This window comes from Maylandia zebra, linkage group LG7 (genome assembly GCF_041146795.1).
Source record: "Maylandia zebra isolate NMK-2024a linkage group LG7, Mzebra_GT3a, whole genome shotgun sequence".
NCBI classification, from domain to species: domain Eukaryota; kingdom Metazoa; phylum Chordata; class Actinopteri; order Cichliformes; family Cichlidae; genus Maylandia; species Maylandia zebra.
Window position 1 is genome coordinate 64,446,650 of NC_135173.1, and position 20,000 is coordinate 64,466,649.

The following is a 20,000-nucleotide window of genomic DNA, read 5'->3' on the forward strand; positions in this document are numbered from 1 at the left end:
TGAAGTCTGGGATATGTTGGGCCATGAAGGCTACACCGACCCATCCTTAAAATTCAGGGAAATTAAGGACGCATTTCAGGGCCGCATTTCGGGCAGCCTTTGAATTCGGAAAGCCTTCTCTTGTCGCTGTGAGGTAATCGGCCTTAAAATGCGGCCTTTAAGGCTGCAAACCCCAAATCCGGTCATTGGTACTTCCTGGCTTGTGTAGTTACTAGGTAACAAAAGCTCAACACTGCCCCTAGCGTCCTGGAGCACTTCCGTTGTGTTTTTGAGTTTGCAAGTGTTTTTGAGTTTGCAAGTGTTTTGGAGTTTGTACGTGTTTTGGAGTTTGCATGTGCTTTTTAGTTTGCAAGTGTTTTTTAGTTTGCATGTGTTTTGGAATTTGCATGTGTTTTGGAGTTTGCAAGTGTTTTGGAGTTTGTACGTGCTTTGTCTCTAGGGGCCACCGTATCTGAGGCTGAACTTTTAGTTGCACCTGTAGTTTCTGGTGCTGGTTTCCACCCATCATTTGACCTCGTTGCAGTTTTCATGTCTGCGCTCCACAAAGCTGGTTCACTGTCTGATGTTGTGTAATATGCATTGGTAATTCTTATTTCATCAGTGTTGTATGAATATAAAACATATCTTAAAGACATAAATAAATTTTAGATATCTGATAAAGGGAAGGTAGCTGGAAGACCTGACCAATAAAAACTAATGTAAAATTTACGGTGTGGTCTTTGACTTGGTGGTTGCACTGTAGAGTTTCACAGCTGTGTCCCTATTTTTAATGCTTCATACACATAAACACTACATGATGATGTAAGGGGGTCCGAGGAAGAGGCGCACAATTAAAGGCAGAATCGTCCACTTTAATAAAAACCTAGAGATTTAATGATGAGCACTGATCGTGTTGACAGGCTTGTAAAAAGATGTAACACAAAAATGCTCCATGCAGCAAAAGCTGACATTTCCTAGTTTTTTTTATACTTTATGTCTTATAAGGCATCAACGTAGATTAACTTCATTAGCCCTCACCTTTCAGACTTAATCTACTGGAAAAGCATGAAGTTTTCAATCCGACGCCTTTACAGCAGAGTTCAAGCTCACTTCTTTTTAAAGGGGACAGTTTTAAATACTGTTGCTCTTAAAATGCATCACCTCATTTATTTCCCTCAAGCCCCTGGTCTTTCTAATAAATCCATAGTCTTTGCTGATAACATGAGTTATTCTCTTGAAATCATTTGGAGCATCTCTGGAAGTCGAAGCTCCAACTGGGAAACATCACAGTGGAATAGATTCACACATAGATACACAGAAGTGTTCATTAATCTACTGAGTCAGAGTTTATAAATAAATTATCCTAATATTTGTCAAATACTGTGTGCCACATTATCTGTGACAGATATTCATGTTCTTCAGGTTCAGTGATATCGAAGTCGGCCGTGGCCATGGACCCTTTAAAGTCTAACTACTGCCAGATACATTTACTGGCTTAATCAGCCACTCACGTGGCAGAAACTGTGCATTTAGGGTCAAGATGACCCGTTGAAGTTTAATCTGGGCATCAGAATGGGTGATTTAAGTGACTGTGGGTGGTTTTCTTCAGGAAATGTTTCCAGCACCTTGTCGAATTAATGCCACACAGAATTAAGGCACCTCTGAAGGCAAAAGGGGTCAAGGTGTGTCTAAAGAAGTGAGCGTTTGCCCCTGGTTCAGTTTTCCTGTAAGGTCTGTTTAATCGGACCTCATGGGCTGAATCAATACTTCAAATATAAAACTCTGCTTTTTCTGTATTAGTCCAACGCTCACAGACTAAAATTATGAAGCTGTTAAAAGATTCTCTTGAATCTAAAATATGATTGATATTGTTTTCCCTTGGCTTGTAGTGCTTTTATTCATCTGATTATTGAATTGTGCAGTTCTGGAAACATCAGCTTTCTCTCTAATGGAAAAGAACTACAATGAATCCCCTCATGCCAAGGGAAAAAAAATCCAACCGAAAACTTGCATTAACCTCAGGTTTATTTATGCAACTATCCATATATTTAAAAAAACAATATAAAGAATTTAATTCAATTTTATTAATACAGCACACAAAACACAATGAGGTGCTTTATATTGAAAGGTAAAGACTCTATAATAATACAGAGAAAACACACAGCTTTCTATGAGCAAGCACTTGGTGAGAGTGGGAAGGAAAAACTCTCTTTTACCAGGAAGAAACCAGGTGCAGGGAGAGGCAGCCATATGCCACAACCTGTGGTTATTTTTCCCCTGAGCTACAGACGAGCTTGCACTGATGTAATCAGATGTCTGCAGCCCAGTTCTCTGCATCTCTACGATGGATGTGATGAAAACAGCTCAAAATCGCTGAAGAATGAGAATGAGAAAATTGAGGGCATCCTGGACATAAGCCACCATGTGCTGTTTGTCATTAGCAGAGAGGAAATAGCAGGAATCAGCTGAGCCACATCACCAACTGAACTGATCCTCTGTCCCTGCACCGTGGTCCTGAATGAACGACCTAACTGTTTGTGCAGAAATGTGCAGCTTTACCTTTTTCTTCACAACAATGTGTCCTACACATGCCGAGTTAACAAACTGGTGCGAAAACGTTTTTGCAGGGTTCAAACCACTGCCAGAAAGTAACTGCTGGTCGTTTCCTTACGATGAAATTAGAAAGCTTTTCCCAGAATTTGCCAGTTCAACCTGATAAACCAACTAAAGCAATTCCTTTGATTCCAAATTTTGACATAGTCTGGGACTTCAGGAGTATCTTCATGTTTTTAGTGCAGGACGCATTCAAACTAGGAGTGAGACTGGAGGCTGTGTTTTCCTGTGCAGGTATAAATGGCTGTGCGCTTTTAAGAACACCAGGCAGCTGGAGCCACGACATGCACTGTGAAAATAAGCCATCGTGTGTGCTGCATTACCAACAGTTTCAAACAGCGTGACAGCGCAGAGCGTCCTGCTGAGGCAAACCTGCACTGCAGACCAGCTGAGCCAACACACACACAGGAAGAGAGGAAAAAGACAGCGCAAATTAAAGAAGCCAAGCTTGTCCTTTCATTAAAAGGGTGCCGCAATCCTTTCTGTTCTCTGCAGCATGTTTGAAATCCGAGTTTCACAAGGTCAAACCTTGGGCGACCCTTGACCTCTGAGTTTCTCCTACAACAAAGCTGCTTTGTCATCAAGCCTGTCGAGAGTGAGTTGTCAGTGGAAAAGGAGGAGGTTTCTGTCACTGCGCGGCCACAGAGGGAATGCCTGACTGCGCAGCTGCTGCCAGGCCTGCTGGTACGACTGGGAGGCCTGCTTGTAGTCCCAGTAGGTCTGCAGCTCTGCTTTCCTGGACACATGTAAGAAAAGAAAATCCTCGATGTAAAGCAAGAAGCAAAAATTATTACTCTAAGTTACTTTTAAACCACTACAGAAGTACAAAAAAACCCCATTGGCTGAAACTGTTCGTGCAGATTGCTGCTACAACCTGTTAGCACGTAAAATGAGCTGAAGTTTAAGTTCTGTAATAAAGATTCAAAATACATCATTCAAAGGGAGAAAGTGGATTACTGTGTGTTAGATAGGAGAAACAGATTGTTCAAATATCTGCTGGTTACCGTGGTTACTTGAGCCACTGTAGTAAAGAAGAACATCTTGTAGATAAAGTGATCAGGACTGGCTCTCAAAAGGCAGATTAACGATTGATTTCCCTCAGCTGCAACTTCCTCCTTCGTCTGCCGTTTCTCCTCCTCGGACGTACCTTTGTCATTAAGTCCTGTCATTGTGCTGAGCTGAGTGTTTACAATATGTCTGTTGTGTGTGGGCCGTATCAGGTTTTCTGACAAACACAAGGACCTTTGTCCTCCATTGTTAGTCATCAGAGTTTCATTTTCTCAGATTCATTTTCAGGAGACCTACTGTCATCCTGAAGCCAGTCTTCCACATAAATGTAGCACAGCACACTATGTGACAGGATCTCCAAAAACAAAGACGATGAAAACAAAGTAGCCGTGTGACAGACTTAATATAAGTACACAGCCAGGGATTCAACTGCAAGGACCAATTTTCACAGAAAAAAACCTTACAGATTCCTGTCGAGTGCAACATGAAACCGCAGCAGCCTTGGACAGTCCTTTATTTGGCAACAGCCTGGCATGACTGCACCACGGTGGTGGTTTTATCCATAGTTTAACAGGTAACAAAATGAGAGCAGAACAAAGGCACCAGCCGAGAGAAACAGTACCTCCAGCATGTCCTGGATTGGCCCTTTAATCTCCTCACAGCTGGACACCACATCCTCAGCTCATCTCTAAAGGAGAGCCCGAAACCTGCCGAAGTCCAGCCGCTACCCGGAACTCATGGCCAAAAGTGAGGTAAGGAACAGAACACAGCACCCTTCTCCACCTAACCTGGTGCATGTGAGATCCACATGGCCTTAGATTTGGAGAAGCTGCTAACTCTGAGCTCAGTCACTTCAGACTCGATTATAACTTGCTCCAGTGCAAGCTAAAGGTCACTGCTTGATGAAGCCTTAATACGAAAGCTTAATACAAAAAAAATCAAAAATCACCTGATAACTTCATAAAGTGATCAGTAAACATGAAGCCAATCAGCAGCAGCATAGCACACAAGTCTGAAAAAGTGCACACACAACATTTTAACCCACAGCAGGCTGGAAATCTAAGACTGAGGAATTCAAACCAACCCCACCTGTTTAATACGAGCGTAACAGTCAGATTGCATAACACGATTTCCAGTAATGAACATTTCACAGTGATGTGAACATTTCCTTAGTGATTGGTGCACGTAGTTTTATGTGAATGAGAGTTGCACAAACTGAGAGAAGCTGCACTGTTCTTCAAATATTGCAGCTCTCGTTGGAGCGTTTTCAAAAGCTGCAGCGAGTTTCTGAAAGAGCCAATTGTTTGTTACCTGAGAGAGTCGGGGAGAGCCGAGGGATCGGTGGCCGACACCAAAGACAAGAAGGAATGAAAAAGCTCTGATTTGCACAGAAGAGACCTGAAATCAGAGAAGCACGCCGGGATGTTTGAGAACACAGCAAACTCACATGGTACTCATGTATGATGACAGTGGATTGGTTCTACCTGGCTTTTGCTGTTCCCAGGGCCTTCTTGGTGACTCCGTGTTTGTAGCCGTTAGCGGTGACATCTAGTGGCTGCTCTGTTACGTTACACCAGCTGATGGCTGAAACACAGGGAGCAAACCTCAGATACACGCCGAGATTGCAGCTCAGTGCTGGAGCAGTTTAAACACAATTAAAACTTTAATTGAAACCGTAAAAACTGCTTCACTGAGTGAATGGGTTAAATGCAGAGAGGAATTTCCCCACGGGGATCAATAAAGTATACATTATTATTATTATTATTAAAAAACTGATACCATTAACAGAAAGAGACAGCTGCAAACTGGACCTAAACTGAGAGAGGCCTGCAGCGAGGCAGACACCCTGAGTCTAGCAGATACTCTTGATCTGAAATCCTTTCTCATCTCATGCTCAGTTCCTCCACTAAAGCAAGTGGAGGAACTAAAGCAATTTCCCGATTGGGTGATCCTCACAAACAGAAGGTCTAAGCTGCAGGTGGGTGTGGCTTCTTTGAGATGACTATATTAGGGATAGTCCATGGTTGATGTCAAGTGTTGACATCTAGTTTTTTGGCACTTACAAATAATTTGCAGAATACGTGGACAGTCCTACCTGCCCCGCAGGGGGAGATGCGGCCCTGGCCGGCCTGGTGCTGGAGCTCAGTTTGGGCTTGGCTGAAAGGAAACTCCAACGTGGCCTGGAGCAGCTCGGGCGGACGTACGGCGAAACCGGCAGGGAGGTCCGATACACAGGCGCACCTGACAGCACAGAAGCACTGCATTTAATTGAGTGTGGTCTGATTTGATGAAGACTATTCACTGCCTAACACCTGCAGTGCTGCAGGTGTTCCACTAAATTCCACAGAATTTAGCAGCTAGAAAATTCCCACATGATTAAAGTGATATCAAAGCAGTTCTTTATTGTTGCATACTGAGGCGTCAAAATGCATTATCTTCATGGGTGAAAGAGTTCATTGTCTGTGTGAATAAGTGATAATCACACAAACTGACAGCTACCTTGATGTAACCACTTAGCCCGATTACAGATGTTAGGCTGTCAGAAGGCAGATAAAGGAAAGATATCCTGGTTATACGGCCCAAGGAAGTGGTTTTTAAACCAGCACCAGTTGGTGCCTGTCCAACATGCACACTGCAACAAGAACACTATGCTGTCTTAAGTATTTGCTCGTCTGCTTTCACGTGCATATGAACTTGAGTGACATCCCATTCTTAATCCATGGGGCTTAATATGATGCTGGCCCACCCTTTGCAACTATACCAGCTTCAACATTTCTGGGAATGTAGGAGTGTGTTAGTGGGAATTTTTGACCAGGAATCCCAAATACAGGAAGGTCTGGAACTGGCTCTGTTTAAAAGCCCTAATCTCTGAATCCCATGAGCATTACCCAGTAGGCAAACACAGCTTAGATGGAGCCAGGGAGGAGACTCACCCAGCTCAAACTGGTACTCAGCCCTCCGGATGCTGATCCTGAAGGTGTGCTTGCCAGGGTGGCTAAGCCCGCTTCCTCTTCAGCCACACCCATTACCACCAGCTCTCCTCTAAATCTGTGTACTTGGTAACTGACTGGTTTAAATGCAGTAGCTTGGAAAATTAAGCCCCAAGGATCTGTTCATTTTTAAGGTTAAAGTAACATGTAAGAACCCACTGAGTGACGTTCTAATTAAATGCAGATTTTTACCTTTGAGGTTTCACACAAGGTTAAAAAGGAAGTGTCCACTGTTAAAAACGGTTCTTTTGATTCTTAGGGCCAAAAAGACACGGCTCAAAAGTGGTCTTTTACTTTAAAAAATGATCTTTAATCTTACATATCCCGGGATATGGAGACTGAGCACACACAGAAACGCCTGCTCACATCAGCCAGTCTCAAGCAGAAAACAGGAAGCCAGGTTATTTATGTACCTCTCGACGTCACATACAGTTTCATTACACACAAAACTTCTTCTATTCAGTTCCTCTTTTCTGTGTCTGATTTATTAATATGCCTGTGCACTAAAACTTCTTGTGCAGCTTGCAATAACTTCCCCTTTCTAAGGTCTGTTGCCAGGGCAACCTGTCTAGACTTAGTCTCACTCTGTCGGTTCCTCATATTCTACAAAAAACATGCAGTTTCTGGTCAGCCTGTAACCTAGTTTTACACTGAAGTCTGGGCCTCTCTTATATAAACCAATAATAATCAGCATAAAAGCATTTAAGATTATATATATATTACCTAACACCACCTTTTAGACTTTTTGAATGCAGGATGTTTTACCAAAGCAATTTAGCAGGAGCGAACTAGAGCCAAAAAAATCTCTTGAATCATACGTATCCAATAAACTTCTCTAAGCTAGTGCTGGTTTTGTTTGATTTTGAGAGAGATTGACCAAATAATGAGCACATCCAGGTGAGACGATGCACTTATCTCTGTTTCGTGTTGACATAAATAATCCCAGAGGAATACAGGGGAAATCCAAATCTGCTCAAAGTTATCAGCTGCAGGACATCAGTGGAATTCGTTGGAAGCTGTAATCTAGCAGGAAAACAACAGAAATCCAGATCCTCTTCAATTTATAATCAAACATGACAAAATGAGTAGAGAAAAACCCAAAAAAAAAATTCCAAATGTGAACTCTTTGATCCAATCTTCTGTAAGGCTCGTCTCCCAGGAGACAAAAGGATGAACAGCTCGTCTCTTCTGCTTAAAACAACAAGGCTTCGCTCACGGTCTCCACTCTAATTCGCTCCAAAGGGGTTCTGTCAGGCTGAGGTTAGGATTCTGTGCAGGCCAGTCAAGTTCTTCCACACCAAACTAGCTCATCCATGTCTCTATGCACCTTGCTTTGTGCACTGGTGTGCAGCCGTGTTGGAGAAGGAAGAGGCCATCCCCAAACAGGAACAGTCTTGGTGTGCTGAGGCATTCAGGGGCCGAGCCCAATTCCTCCAGAACAACTCCACACCATAACCGCCGCCCTCCACCAAACTTTACACATGGCACAATTCAGTCAGACAGGTACCGTTGTCCTGGCAACTGCCAAACCCAGACTTGTCTGTCGCATTTACAGACAGGGTAGCATGAACATGCAACATTGTTCTGGAGTCCAGTGGCCTCATGCTTTACAGCACCGATGCTTTGCATTGCACTTGGTGACGTAAGGCTTGGATGCAGCTACTCCACCATAGATACCCACTCCATGAAGCTCTCTGCAAACTGTTCTTGAGCTAATCTGAAGGCCACATGTAGTGACTAGAACACCTGAATTCAATGATTTAGATAGTTGGCAAAATAGCTGAAGAATTAAGTTCACCATTTAGCAGTTTTTTCTCTCAGGAGTTGGTGGAGAGGACGTGTCTTCGTTCATTGAAAGGCAACTGTTTGCAAACAGGTCGTTTTTCTGGCAGAAACCAAACTGAACTGTGAAGTCATTGCACTCATTTCACTTTCATTAATATCTGCTGCATTTAGCTTACTCTAATTGAACCTAACGTTGTTTTACATCAAGGAGGGTCCTTGACATGCTGGTCATGACTGGAACTGTTACATAAACCTTCAATATCTCTATTTGGTGTTTATTATTATCACGAGTTGTGATTACTGGCTCTGTATCTGTTTAGGTGAAGTTTTCACAGCGCATGACTAATAAAAATATAAAGCAGCCGGTTCAGCATTACCTTGTGACCAAAGCTCTCTGCATGACTTCTTGGTCATATGGACACTTTCCCACCACCATGGTGCTGAAGTACAGCGCCTCCTGTAGGTAATGGGACAGCAGTGCACCCTGGAAGCCCAGCACCCCCCAGCGGGCCATCTTGTCGCTGCAGGAGAGGGAGAGAGTTGGCTCTCCTCTGCCGGGCTTTACCCGGAGAACGCCCGGACTGTGATACCCCACCCCAGGCTGCAGAGGGTCAGCTGGGCCACCCGGTACACACTTGGCCCCTGTTCTGTGAATGTCTGAGACCTGATGATGCAGGCCAGTGCCATCAGTTTGAGCCAAGACTGCAGAGATACTGGTTTGTGAGGATGTTTCCAATGTTTTGTTAAAGTTCAGCGATCCACGCTGTTCTGTGTCTCCTCTGTCCTCTTCCTTTGTCTCTGCCGTCTCCTCCAGATGAGGCTGCTTAGAGATTCGCTCCTCGCCGGATTCCTCTGCTTTCCTTTTCAGGTCTCCTCCTCCATCAGTCTGTTCATGGCCCTTTACTGATGTGACAGGAGGGCAGGGCTGAGGCTGGCTGTCAGTCATGGGGATGATGGAGGCGTCGCCACCTGGTTTCAGATCGGACAAACAAATGGCATGAGGGCACACTTCTGCATGATTAAAGCCAAGATAGATAAAGGTATGGTTAAAGGTAGAATGCATATGTCTGAAAGACAACAAAAAAGAAAACGCCTGCAAATGCCTCACAGCTAATAACAAATACTACAATGTAAGGCTACGTCCACACTAATGCGTTTTAGTTTGAAAACGCATCATTTTCTCTCCGTTTTGGCCTCCCGTCCACACTGAGACGGCGTTCTCGCTCATGGAAAATGCAGCGTTTTGAAAACGCTCTCGAAAACGCGTAATTTGAAAACGGTGCTTTATGTGTCGCAGTGTGGACAGCGAAAACTTTTGACAGCCCTATTAAAGCTTAATATCAGTCCGTACATGCTCCAGAGAGCTTTTCTTCAAATTCTTTAATTCTCACTCGCTTTTGCAACTTTGTACTTTTGCGTTACTCGCAGCAACAACTTCACCTCATTGTCAGTCCATTTAAAAAACTCGGTGCTTTCTCAACGTTTCACAGCAATCATTACAGGTGTCCAAACTTTGGACCATAAAAGTTTCGTGTAAATCAGACATGATTGAGCAGGTGAGCAACGATGATTTGAGAATTACTTTCTCTCTTTGTTCCCACAGAACTGTGCCGGTCTCAGTTATAGCGCAATGTGCTTTATCACAAATGATCCCTGTTCTCTGCATGAAAAGGCTGGACTGACTTCCTTCACAAACAAGAATAATCATGTCAAGTCCTCAATTATTCATCATCTCATGGAACTAATTTTACCATAAAGAGGTTGGAGAGTTAAACATTAACAATCCTTATCAGAAATGCATCTTTATTATTTATGGGCTAACAATGCCGCTGCTGACTAATATTTAGGTTTACTGCTTAATAAGCGGATGTTAAATGTTATCAGTGGTGAATATTTAACTGTTGCCATATCAACTCTGCATCAAAGCTCAAGAGCTGAAAGACTTTTCAGGCTATTTGTTTGCATCTCTGGCACAAACAGGAGTTATTACATGTTATCATTTATAAAGACCTTCATTACACTCTGCTAGAATGGGTTATGTAATCAAAAAACAGAATAAATCTAAACTGGGTAAGTTACCAAACTACCTCACATTAACTCACAGTAACTACAGCTGATAACCTAGCCACTCTCTGTGTGAGCAACACAGATCTGGTTTGATTTCTTTCCATCTACTTTCTGCTGTGTGTAACTGTATTCGTTATTGTCGCTGTCCTGTGTGCTGACACTCACAGGGAGTGTGGCTGGTAAAAAGGAGGAAGGAAACTCTGGGCCGAAGCTTCCACTTTCCTCGCTCATCTGCTGCACAAAACACAGAGCTGCCCCGACCGCTCACAGCCCCGTGCAGCTCCTGGATCAGGTACCTGCAAATAAAAACGCATACATATACATAAAGCAATCAGCACAGTCAAACAGCCTGCAGTGACACAGGTGGGTTCATACACACACCTGATACATCCCCTCCTGGCAATGACCTCTGCGTGGCTGTCGTTAAGTACATCACCTGAATTAAAAAGGAAAACAAAATTTGGTTTGCACAATCGACACCTTCAGCATCTGAGACACAAAACGTCCATCTGCACACACCTGTGGGACTCATGGCGGTCTGTCCAATACATTTGGTCCCAGTTCCCAGAGAAACAACCTCCATAGCAACTGTGATGGAAAAAGAAAAATATCGCATCACTATACCTCACTCATATCAGTGTCTACAGGTCCGCTGAAATATACATTATGGACATAATTTAGAACAATTTAAAGCCTTTTTCCCCATCTTCAGAAAACTTTAAATGTCTTTTTAGCACTGACGTTTGATAGAAATGGGGAAAAAATGAATGAAACCGGGGTTTCAGAACAGTGGACTGGTCCATCCTGCCGAACAACCTGAATGAGAGTCAGCTCCGCGGGTGATCTGGAGCACAGCGGCCAGCAGGGTCCACTCTCTGCCCGGCTCAGGCTTCCCTCTGCGGGGAAGCTGACTGAAACGCTCGTAGCACAACTTGGCGACTTCATCCGCGCTCACCACATTAAAGCGACGGGGAAGGCGGATGTGAGCACCAGTAGGCATTTCAGATATGATTAAATTCACCGTTAATGTCCCGGTGTCATCCGAACACTACAAAGGTGGCATTTTCATTTAGAACTGCGACTAACTCCGGTGCACTTCCGGCGAATGAGAACGAGAAGTTACTTCCGGTCCCAGCAAAGGAAGAGGTACTTTCACAATAAAAGTCCTCTCTTCAGCACCCTATGTCAATACATCCACCAACCCTCTTCTGTACGTCACCAAACCACCTCACCCTTACCTCTTGCCTGTGTCCAGTGGGCTGATTAAGTAAACCTCTCCAGCGTACTCACTAAATTTATTGTCTTTCCACCGCTGTAGACATAATCTGTTGTGCCCAGAGCCACAAACTGGACGGCCAATGGGAGACTGAAGATTCACTCAAAGTTTGCGTGCATGGTTACATCCAAACATGCATTTTCAATTATTGTGACCCAGTCGGCCAAACCTCAAACTGCTTCGGGCTGAGCTCTAACTGGGGGGCCCAGGCAGAGTGTAATCCCCCCTACAAAGACAGTGAAATAACATATGTCAACATTCCTCAAGCCGTCTCAGGAAACTTGTCAGTAAAAAGGTGACACCGCTACCCTTGATAATCAGTGTAAAACACCTTTAAAATATTTTTTATTATCTGATTTTTTTTAAAACAAAAACCACAAACAAAGCTACAGAGATGGTTCGTTTTTTTAAATTTTCCCTAAACATTTCAATAATATCGTTGATTATTTTTTAAACACAGTAATGATGGCAATCACGACAGCAATTGTGACATGGTGAATTTTTCTATGCAAAGCATGTTTTTATAAATATTCTATTTTGGGGAATTAATCATAAACCACACATAAAAATACATTTTGAGTAAGGTTATCATTTCATCTTTCTTCAACAGTACAGTATTGTTATTGTGAAGTTCAAATCTGACATCTGGACATTGCTAACCTCCATCATCATTTGAATTTTCCTCTGTAAAGAAGTTATATACACTTTAATGATTGTAAGTCATTATGTAATTTCTGTGCAAAAGTCTCAAGCCGCCCCTCATGGGTGCAAACATATTTACAACTGGAAATACAGTATATAAGGCAAAAACAGTACAATTCTGTACAATTCTAAGGGGCCTGAAAGTCAATATTTGGGATGACCACCTTTACACTTCACCATAGATTGAACTCTGAGGCTGCTTTCATGTCATTTCTTTAAGCACTCTTCAGGAGTAGCTCTCTGAGCTCCTTGAAGGACATTTAAAGCTCCTGTTTGAAAGCCGGCTGCCTTTTTGTTCCGTCCTCTATCAGAATGATCTCACACTGCTTCAATAATATTGAGATCCGAGCTCTGGAGAGGCCACTCCATGACTGATAGTGTTTGCTTGTGTTTGTCAAACTGTGTTATCGTTGATATTTTTCATAAATTCAACAAAAGAAATGGGAACAAATTATGTGTCTTTGCGAAATGCTCCTAGTACCAAAGTGCCTAAAGATACCATTTAAAATGTTTCTTTGCCAAGTTGTCTGGTACTGGTTGAGTTTGGTGCCTTTTTATTCTTGAATGACTCAGAGTTTGGTGTCAAGTAGCTTAACAAACAAAAGAAATGATCAGGTTCAAGTGAAAAAGCCGCCAGTGTCCAAAGAAAAGCTGTGAAAAACCTTCAGAAAGCCTGCAGAACGACTGCTCAAGAGCACTTTAAAAAAGAAAGTCTGATAATAAAGAAACAAAGGGTGGCTCGAATTGTTTGCACGGCACAGTAAACCAATTAATGCTGAACCTACGTCACTCACACTGGATTAAGCATTTTAAAAAGAAAGCCTCACCCAAACATCTTATGACTGAAATCTCATTTATTTGAGTTATATACAGGAGAAATCGACTGAATTTCACAATCAACAGAAAAAATAAAATCGCATCTCATCTCTCTGACCTCTGTAACAGAGGCGCACTAGTTCACGATAACAGCTTCCTCTCACACGCTGCCGTCTCGCTGCTTTAATATGCTTAAAATGTACGTCTCTCTGGTAGATATGTTGTACTGCATTTGCGGGTAGCTGTGCTGTCGCTGTGAGTCGCTGCTGACATTAAAACTATCATGTCGTCTGGTTTTGGTGCGGTTCTAAGCAGTGAGTAAGGAGGGGGGGGAGTGGTCATCCTGTTTAATCCACACACATACACACCATTTATATGCAAATACACAATGGCATTAACATGAGCAACCACACACACACCCACACACACACACACACGTAAGCATTCACTCTTCTGTGTAGTCCTGTGCCTCAAGCCTGATCCCATGATTCAGCTCACTAGCTCACTAACATGATCCTCGCCCAGGGAGGGCTTGTTTAGCTGACAGGTGACTCCTCAGCCCTGTGATGAACAAACAAACGCAAAATAAGACCAATAACAAAAAACTATTCGTCGATTTAAGTGTCGTCCGTCTCTGCCTCCTCGTCTCACTCCTGTCCAAATCCCTCCGTCTCCTCGATGGCGAACAGGAGCTTCTCTCGGAGCTGTTCCAGGCTTCGGTAGGGAGGCAGATCCAGACGATTGAAGCTGAGGAGGAGGAGACAGAGTTACACCTCAGCGTGGATTTACAGATGGAACTTCAGGGTGACATTTATCTATTTTTTTTAAACGCTCCCAGGCTGCTCACAGCTCAAACAGAGGAAGTGAAATCCTGATTTTTATTTTTTCCCCCTGTAGTAACCGTTTTAAATCCTACCTGCCCTGCTCAGTGGCTTTAATTCATTTTAGATCATGTGTATTTTTAGCTGAAATTACTTTTGTAGCTGAAATCCTGTCCGAATCCACGTCCTTAAATTTCAACTGTCTTTTTCTTTCTCCTTTAAAACGAGAATTCCCTTCGAAATGTAGCAGAAGCGTTACAGCTAAGATACAAGCGTCTTCTCCTGATACTAATCCAGGAGGTGAAGGTGACAGAGGGGCGGTCCTGAGATGGTAAAACATGCATAAAAAATGTGACTCTTGTCAGGGAGGTTCTGAATACTATGTGACTTTAAAAAAGTGAATTTATCAGGAATAGCTGCTCGTTTCAGACAGACGATGACCTGAGGGACTGCACAGAGACCATCTACAACATGAAGAAGGATTCTAAATTATGCAAAGCTGCTCTAGTAGAGTCCCAGAATAAAAACCTGGAGCTGGAAGTTGAGTGAAATGAGTCCACTTTAAGACGTTTAGTTAAATCTGCTGATCTGTCTATCAGATGTCTTTTTGTACATTCATTTTAGCCTCAGAGCGGCAGCTCTCTGTACTGTGAAAAGACTGTAATCTAAGGAAAGTGATTTAAGTAGAGAGAGGTGAAGAAGAAAGTGCAGGCAGGGTGGAGATGGGTGTCAGGGGTGATTTATGACAGAAGGATAGGTTCATAAGATTGTTGCGAGAGCTGCTATGATGACAAAATAACAGGAGGCCGAGCTGAATATGTTCAGAATTTCATTGGGAGTGAGCTAAGTGGGCGGGATTAGAAACGAGTACATCAGAGGAAAAGCTCAGGCTGAGACAAAGTTAGAGAGACGAGTGCAGAGGATGGATAGTGGATATACTGAAGACAGGATGTGGAAGAGGGAGCTGCCAGGTGGGAGGGAAAGAGGACATGCAGGGACTGATGTGACAGAGGAGGATGTTGGGATAGGGTGATGGAGGCAGGTGATCCGCTGTGAGGTTTGTAAAGCTGTCCTTCTCGTTTGTAACCTTGCTAGTCTTAGGCTATTTTTTAAGTTTTTCAGAGGAGCGCTTCAATAAACACCTTGCTTTTTACCCTATAACAGCTTGAACAGGCTCCGCCCCCTCGACCCTAAATAAGATCAGCGGGAGACGATGAATAAATGGATGATTCGGAGAAGCAGAACATGAGGCAGCATCTTACCATGTGTGGCTTCTTGGAAGCCAAGTCTCCTTCCCCACTTTGTCTATGCAGAACTTCTGGGGACCATTACTTCCTGCAGGACACACACACACACAAACAAAACTCAAACCCTGAACAGGAAGCTGAATGCTGCCGACTCGCATAGCAGAAACTCAAACTGAAGATGATTAAGAAAGTGAGTAATTTTATTATATCTTATGAAAATGCTCTGGGATTTCCAGCTCCCAGAGCAGCATGGAAAAGCTTTTGTTTCAGCACTTTGGTTTGGAGCTAAATGTCTGCTCAATTTCCTTACAATTGCTTGAGAATTTCCTGTTAGTGTCTGTAAACATCACAGGTCCCTCCATGCAAAGGCAGAGATCTATTTACAACAGTATTAAAACCAGGAGAATCCTCATAACCAGGACACTCCTGTCCCTGTAAACGCAGTCAGTACCTATGAGCTCGGAGAACCCTCCGACGGGCAGCCGACAGGTTCCCGTTACAAACTGAAGCAGACGGATTCTCTTCTCATTGTCCATCTCTTTCACCACCTGCAGAAAAAACGCTCAGGTCAGCGCTTTCCTAGGAGCATCAGCGTGGTAGGTGTGTGTGTTTACAGGCCCATACCTGCCAGAACCAGTGGATCTGCTTGCTGTTCTTGGTGTAATGTCTGTAGATGGTGTTCTTCTGCCAGTCGGCCAAATCGATCTCCTGCATCCCACAAAGCATCAGCTGCAAAAAGGACAAAGACGGGGGGGTTACTTTAAAATTTGGAGTTTAAACTACTCACATGTGACTTCACTCTGTGTGCTCAGAGACATTTTTGCATGTGGTGGTACAGAACCCTGACGTCCTTTATAAAACTTTACTGATTACAGCCCAAATTCTCACATTTCCTCCTGATAAACGGGGCTCCTGCAGCTCAAGTCGGATGAGATTTCAGACTTTTCAAAAAAAAAAGAAAGAAAGAAAAAAAAGTCCAAGCTTACCCCCCACCAGCTTGTTTTGGGGGTTTTTCTCTTGGCTCATGAACTCTTTCCCTTCTGTTCCTCTTTTCTGAGTTCTGTTGTTTTAGGTCTGCTTCCAGAACAAAATGTTTGCATATGAGGTCAGCGAGGGTCTGTGCCTATACAGCTCACTAAAGCTATGATTGGGGAAAACCCAGGAAACTATTCTGATGGTCGTCACACCACGTCTTTACTGATCTCTAAAGAGGTGTCAAAACGGCTCAATAAGGGTGCAGGGAGGTCCATCCCTCAAAGAAAAGCTAATGGTGTAAAAGGTTGAGACATTTACACTCAAATAACTTTATTTGAGTACATGGTGTGAGATTAAACTGCCTCAGGCTTTCACTGAATTCACAAAATATCCGTGTGACTTTAAATCCTCAGTGGAACCCTGGGGCGCAAATGAGTGGCATTATGGTGCGATCAGGCAAAACACGAAGCATCGTTTTCACGTGGTGTGATTTTTGCTGGGAGACACACACAAGTAAAACGAGCTGCTAACAGCTGGATTCATGACATTTTAAGCCTAAACACCAATAAATACAAGTCTTCCTCACCTCCAGCTCCTTCTCGTCAAAGTAGCGAAGCCACTCCAGAGGCACCACCTCGTTGAAGCCGTCCAGGAAGGCTTTGGTTTGCTCCTCCACCCCGCGGGTGAACCTCCAGTCTGTCAGCAGGCTGCGTGAACAAAGAGGCTGCTTTTTATGGTTTGCTCTCCACCACAGACCTTGTTTCTCCTACGCTCATCCGTCTTCATCAGCCCAACTGTCCCCATTTCTGCTTACTGACCTGATGTACTCCTCCTTGTTCTCCTCGGTGACCAGCTCGTTCTCCCCGTCGTCCTTCAGCTGGTGAGTGGAAACCTTCCCGAGGATCTCCATGTCCTGTGCAAAATAGAGCTCCACACCGCACTCCTCCAGGTTGTTCTCTCTGAAAACACAGACGCACACATAATGAAACTAAAAACATTAGCACCTCGTCCTCTCTGTGTCGCCTGCAAGACTGACCTAAATCCAGCAGCCTTCTTGGAACAAACTGCGACACCAACTCCTTTATGTGGCAGTTCATACATAAAATATAAAAATATCAGAAATATATATATTTTTTTTATGTATTTACTAATACTGTTAATTTAGAGAAGGGGTGTCAAACATAAGGCCCAGAGGCCAAAATTGGCCTGGCAAAAACTGCAATTTGGCCCACTGGATACCTTTAGAAAATGTAAAGGCGGGCATAAATTTTTTACCTGTATTTTCCTGCTGAGAGTCATTATCACTCAAAGTAGCAACAGATAAACATGCTTCTGTTCACCATGTTTAGAAATGTATCTTAATAAAATTGAATAAAAGTGGCTGTGAATCAACAAAAACTTCATGTTTTACAGATACGGGACAGGCTGGGCAGCTGCCAGAACCTTTTCTGTAATTTTACACATTTATCGTGTAGAGAAACTGAGGCGTATTGTTGAAATTGCACTTCCTAATCTTATAACAAGACATCTCAGGGATTAAATTTGTACTGAAACTTCTTTACACTGACAGAGTTTCACTTGTTCAGTCAACTTCAGATCAAAGTGGGCTGTATGTGGCCCTCGATGTAAAATGACCTTGACATCCCTAATTTAGAGTAAAACCTCACATTAGGTGGTGGTCTGATAAATTTTGTAGTCTGTCCAGCTGAGGGCGCTCCTACTCCACTGTTTGTGATCAGCACTGTCAGCAGCACATGTAACAGAGCAGCATCTCAGAGTCTTATCAGCTAAGCTTTTAGCTGGTTTGTCAACTAAAAGTCATTTAACAATTACTTGATATATCAATGTGGTTTGGGAGGCATTTTAAGACTTTCAGACTTCCTGCATCCAGGTTTCTGTTGTTTGGATATAACTGGCTTAGTATGACCTATTCACCTGGACTCCTACTGTTCATTTCTTTTATTAGTTAAAACTAACTAACTCACATGCCAACCTCTACCCTTGTGAGCATAAGGTGGCCAGAGCGCACAGATTCAGAGGAATCATAACTGCATTACTTACTTGACCCACATGATGGAGTTATAAAACTCCGGGTCTATCGACTCCAGGTCTTTGAGAGTGGGTTTCTTGTCCAGCATTCGCTTGTAGAAAGGCAGCGTGAAGCCGGTGTCGATGAACTTTCCATGATACAAAGCCTGCAGGGAGGATTTATTACATTAGAAACCACAATAAGAGACGCCACCTGGTGTTCACCGCTCACATTTCATAAAATGTAATTGGGTTAGGCTGATGATAGCGCAAGTTTGAGTTCCTGGATGTAACAAAGCAGAGACAGAGGGAGGTTATTTTTGGCCTGCTGTAATTCTGCGATATTAGTGTTTTTTTATGGACTCTGGTTGCACATGTTTCAAATTAACGCCCGACAAATTACACATATTTTCATCTCGGACGCGCGCCATGCTGATGATTCACACGGGGGCCGTTTTGAGCTCATTCAAGTGTTAGAAACGCTTTAACAGCCAATCACACTTGCAGAAAAAATGAATGGGGCTTTTATTTCTGAAATCACTGCAGCCACAAGAACAACGCAAATCATTAAGACTCAGACGTGGACATAAACATGTGCAGCGACCACAAACGGCTCCAAACCACATCTTAATCTTTCCTTCGTGTGTGTGTGTGTGTGTTTTCAGAGAGAGCACACTCAGTCAGACGGAGCTGTTTAATGTTAAAAACCCTGTGAGAGTTCAGAGCTACGATGAGCCAAGAACAACACAGACGCTCACTGACTCAGTCACAGACTATCCTGTCCTGCTGACCCACCGCATCTGTGGAAGCAGAGCAGAGGGTGACCGAAGTGAGAGCAAAGCAGGTAAGGAAAAGACACGAGAAATAAAGTCAGAGAGGCTTTGGGAGCTGGGAGTGGGTAGAGACAACGATCTTTGTGAGGAAAGTCAGCAATGTGCAGTTTAGGGCTAAATATAGGCAGCTGCTGCCGGGTGTGGGCTGGGTGCGGCAGTGAAGTCATGGTGTGGGTGAGGGGTGGGGTAGCAGATGGAGGGGAAGGTGGAGGGTGACGGCTTTGGGACCTACAAATTTTTTTGAGTTGACCCCAGAATGCCGTGCATGAATGCTTCAAACTACTTCAAAACGAAACCTGCTCTGAGCGAGAGCTTTCCCGGCTGACAGCCTGTGGAATGACTTTTATGTGACGCACTTTCAGGAAAAATCCAAAATATGTGATATCTGTTCTAAACAGTGAGCAAAACTAGCTAACCAAAGATTAGAAATGCAGTCATCTAATCACAAAGGTTAGTTAAACATTTTTGCTGCTAAAGTAACAATATTACTAAGATCGCAACACGATAGAGGAATGTCTCAACTACATCACATCTGCATTTTGGCTTTCCCAACGTGAGCGTCGCTTCAGTTTATTAAACTGAGGTTTCACTTTAAACACATCTGGATACAATGTTGCCGTATGTGGCGATCAAGTGAAAAAAAATGGCTCAGATGTAACAAAAGAACTGTGTTTTTGTGCGATTTCAATACTGCTCACCATAGCGATGAAGCGACCGATGAAGCGAAAGTACGTGAGGTGGTCGGGGTTTATGGAGGATGCTGGGTTGATCTGCAGACAGTAGTTGTTCTTGCCAGCATACTCAAACAGGCAGTACATGGGATTCAGGACTTCATGGGACAGCAGGAAGAACCACTCCCT

The 20,000-nt window shown here is 43.4% G+C and overlaps 2 protein-coding genes across 6 annotated transcripts in view; both read right to left on the reverse strand.

Moving 5' to 3' along the window:
• Positions 1 to 2,043: 2,043 nt before the first annotated feature.
• On the reverse strand, positions 2,044 to 11,565 carry adat1 (adenosine deaminase tRNA specific 1). 2 transcript variants are annotated; one of them, XM_004566116.5, is made up of 9 exons: positions 11,259 to 11,565; positions 10,962 to 11,030; positions 10,824 to 10,878; positions 10,608 to 10,738; positions 8,753 to 9,344; positions 5,696 to 5,841; positions 5,085 to 5,184; positions 4,912 to 4,998; positions 2,044 to 3,328 (listed from the first exon to the last, which is right to left on the reverse strand). In XM_004566116.5, exons 1-9 carry the CDS (start codon positions 11,440 to 11,442, stop codon positions 3,196 to 3,198), a joined length of 1,497 nt encoding a protein of 498 aa, XP_004566173.3. In that variant the 5' UTR covers positions 11,443 to 11,565; the 3' UTR covers positions 2,044 to 3,195. The 2 variants fall into 2 exon arrangements, with proteins under 2 accessions (XP_004566173.3, XP_023008937.2); XM_023153169.3 differs by lacking the exon at positions 11,259 to 11,565 and adding an exon at positions 11,184 to 11,247.
• A 1,691-nt stretch (positions 11,566 to 13,256) lies between these two features.
• The window catches only part of wwp2 (WW domain containing E3 ubiquitin protein ligase 2), a 62,005-nt gene continuing 55,261 nt past the window's right edge, over positions 13,257 to 20,000 (reverse strand). For all 4 annotated transcript variants that reach the window (XM_076886898.1, XM_004566119.3, XM_004566117.3 and 1 more), the window contains 8 exons: positions 19,839 to 19,998; positions 18,341 to 18,474; positions 17,098 to 17,238; positions 16,866 to 16,986; positions 15,929 to 16,033; positions 15,756 to 15,852; positions 15,320 to 15,392; positions 13,257 to 13,983 (listed from right to left, as the gene is read on the reverse strand). In XM_076886898.1, the coding sequence (XP_076743013.1) occupies positions 13,884 to 13,983; positions 15,320 to 15,392; positions 15,756 to 15,852; positions 15,929 to 16,033; positions 16,866 to 16,986; positions 17,098 to 17,238; positions 18,341 to 18,474; positions 19,839 to 19,998 (931 nt within the window). In that variant the 3' untranslated portion in view covers positions 13,257 to 13,883. The remainder of the gene's footprint in view (positions 13,984 to 15,319; positions 15,393 to 15,755; positions 15,853 to 15,928; positions 16,034 to 16,865; positions 16,987 to 17,097; positions 17,239 to 18,340; positions 18,475 to 19,838; positions 19,999 to 20,000) is intronic.